Genomic DNA, 2,934 nt, shown 5'->3' with positions numbered 1-2,934 from the left:
GAGAGGAAGGGGGAAAGGAGAGGAAGGGGGAAAGGAGGAGGAAGGGGGAAAGGAGGAGGAAGGGGGAAAGGAGGAGGAAGGGGGAAAGGAGGAGGAAGGGGGAAAGGAGGAGGAAGGGGGAAAGGAGGAGAAGGGGGAAAGGAGGAGAAGGGGGAAAGGAGGAGAAGGGGGAAAAAAAATCGGAAATAAGCTGATTTCAGAGCGGAGCGCGCTCGGCGTCTCAGCTTTATAAACACGGACGTTCCGCGCAGCGAAGGCTAAAACAGATGTGCAGCTGAAGGCGCAGACTGCGTCCGCTTCTTGAAAGCGCTGCTCCGAGCCGCAGCTCTGCATCCGCAGCGCCTTTACAGCCTGCCAAAAAAAGCTCCCGGCACGCGTGGAACGTACTGCGCCGAGTATTGTCAGGCAGGGGAAAAATTTGCAAAAGAAAGGCCCCTTCCTCCCGTAACTGAAATGAATGAAGGGAAAAAATAATAATAATAATTAAAAATTAATTAACGTCATCGGGACAGAATGAGATCACTACGTTTATTCAGCCCAAGCAATAAGGAAAATATTTTTAAAAGGGTTTTTCCGCTTCTGGACTAATATAGACATTATCTAATAACTTCTTCCAGGAAAATGATGAGCTCATATGCGCGGGGAGGGGGGGGGAAAAAAAATTAAAAAATAAAAATAAAAATAAAAATAGAAACTGAGGAAAAGGGGGAGCGGAGCACAGACGTACCTGCGTTTGCAGCGTACTGCGGCGCTCGAGGCTAAAATTAACTTCCTTACAGCAGGATAAGCAATTAAGCGGGGAAAGAGGAGAGAAGGGTGATTAGACGGGAGGCGCTGCCCAGCTTCGAAAAATCCGCGCTGGGGTAAACCAGTTGAAAAAACCAGGGAGTTACTGGTAAGGCAGCTCAGATGTGCTTCCCCCCGGGGGTTAAATGGGGTTTACGCCGCTTTCTCTTCCCTCGACGGCCGAAAGCGCTTTAAACGCATCCGCGTTGAGGATTTGCCGCAGCGTAACGCGACAAGACTTAAACCCACTGTTTCGTTCTCGGGTTTCCACGCGGGAGAGGCTTCAGGAGGAAGAACCGAGTTCACGCGTGGGCGGAACCCGAGGGCCCGCGGTCGCGAGGGCTGCTTCCGCGAAACACGGCGCCCAGTTGGGGGAAAAAAGCCGTTTGGATTTCATATAAAGGCAGCCAACGCGGCGATCCTTCCCCCCAGCCAGCCGCGTCGGTACGGCGCGCCGTACCTTCCACGACGTCCCTCTTGTAGTCGCTGTCGTTGTCGCTGTCCGTAGGGCGGTAATAGATGTAAAATCCTTGGATGGGGGTGTTGTTGTTGCTCGACGGAATATACTACGGGAGAATTGGAAAAGGCGGCGTTAGGGAAGGAAAATTTCATCCTCGGTATCTCATCACCTGGGAAATACGTTGGGGTTTTTTTGGGTGGTTTTTATTTTTTTGGGGTTTTGTTTTTTTTTTCCAAATAAGGTTAGGCGAGCGAGGGGGAGGTTCACGGAAGAGAACTGTTGATCAATTGCCCCCTTTACTGTCTCTCAGGATGAGTAACTTCTGTCAATGAGCCAGCCAGAAGTTGCTCATAAACTTTCTTAGCATGACTCTCTAAGAAGCCTTTTTATCAATGGGTTAGTGGCCTATTTTTTTTATCCCGGAGCCCACTCCTAAACTCAAGAAGCAACCTGAAATAGAGAACAGAAGGTTGCTTAACTGGAGAGGAGTTGGAGAGTGGAAGTCAAGGAAACACACTAGCACATCTCTTTATCTACTGGCTTGCTTTTATTTCTATTCCTCTAGCCAAAAAAAAAAAAAAAACCAAAAAAACCACCAAAAAAAACCCAACCAACCCCCAAAGGGAGGGTCGCACGGGGCCAAGCGGTCGAGCTGGGGCTGAGACTTTCCTCCCACATCGCTTCAACGTCGATTAGGGTCGGACCACGACCCGCCGGAAAATCTGCGCCGTTAACGGCAACGGAAAAGTTAAGAGCGTTTTTACTTCAGAAAGATTTAAGGGCACACTGAAACCCGGCGCGAGAATATTTGCCTTGAAGTCACGCAGCCTCCCGAGGAACCAGAGGTTATTTTAAGTTTATTATCCTTAACATCTCTTAAGGCCGAGCTCGCAGAGCAAACTAACACCGGGAACTCTACGCGTTAAATCCTCCAAAGTACACCAAGGGGCTTCGATTTCAAAACAAGAGCGAAGAACCTTCTGGGGCTTTCAATAAGGACTTTAAAGTACTCGTTTACGAAAGACGAGGCCAACAGGGGAAAGGAAAACGTTCCTCCGAGACGAAACCTCTACCGGGCGCGAGGGATAGATGGTGGGTTTTAAAAAAAAAAAAGCGGCTGCCCGCTTCCGGCCGGGACAACCTGGATGGACGAAAGCCGACTCGTTGGCAACTCGTGGCACCAAGAGGGGTTTGGACAGAGTTAAGCCCACTGGTGCCTCTCCGTACGGCCGTGCCGAAGCGGGTGGAGTACGGCGGCTCCGGTTGGAGCCTTTTACTGGAGTTGCTGGTGGGGCGCACAGCTGGCGTAAGCCGAGGCGGCGCTGCGCGGCATCCCCAGGGAGCTGGAAGGGGAGAGCGAGGCGGAGGGAGGTTGGGAGATGGAGCAGAAGGCAGCGAACAACTGACGGAGGCGCCGAGGAGGAGGAAAAAGGGGTTGGAAATGGGGGGGGGGCAAAGGGCTCGAGAGGCACGCGGCCCCATCGGCCACCCAACGCTACCATCCAACCCCGAACCTCCTGCCAGGAACAGCGTCATCTCCCAGTTGGACTAGATGATCTCCAGAGGTCCCTTCCAACCCTGACCATGCTGTGATTCTGGGATCGATTCTGCTATCGATTCTCTGATTCAGTGATTCCGCGATCGATTCTCTGATTCTCTGATTCTGGGATCGATCGATTCTGGGATTC

The 2,934-nt window shown here is 51.7% G+C and overlaps 1 protein-coding gene across 1 annotated transcript in view; it reads right to left on the bottom strand.

The window, feature by feature from the left end:
• The window catches only part of CDON (cell adhesion associated, oncogene regulated), a 51,632-nt gene that overhangs the window by 24,342 nt on the left and 24,356 nt on the right, over positions 1 to 2,934 (bottom strand). Inside the window, exon 13 of the mRNA XM_009892553.1 lies at positions 1,247 to 1,352. Coding sequence (XP_009890855.1) covers positions 1,247 to 1,352 — 106 coding nt within the window. The remainder of the gene's footprint in view (positions 1 to 1,246; positions 1,353 to 2,934) is intronic.

This window comes from Charadrius vociferus, unplaced genomic scaffold (assembly GCF_000708025.1).
Source record: "Charadrius vociferus isolate BGI_N301 unplaced genomic scaffold, ASM70802v2 scaffold289, whole genome shotgun sequence".
NCBI classification, from domain to species: Eukaryota; Metazoa; Chordata; class Aves; order Charadriiformes; family Charadriidae; genus Charadrius; species Charadrius vociferus.
The sequence above is the reverse complement of the archived record's forward strand: the minus strand, read 5'-3'. Positions and strand labels throughout refer to the sequence as shown.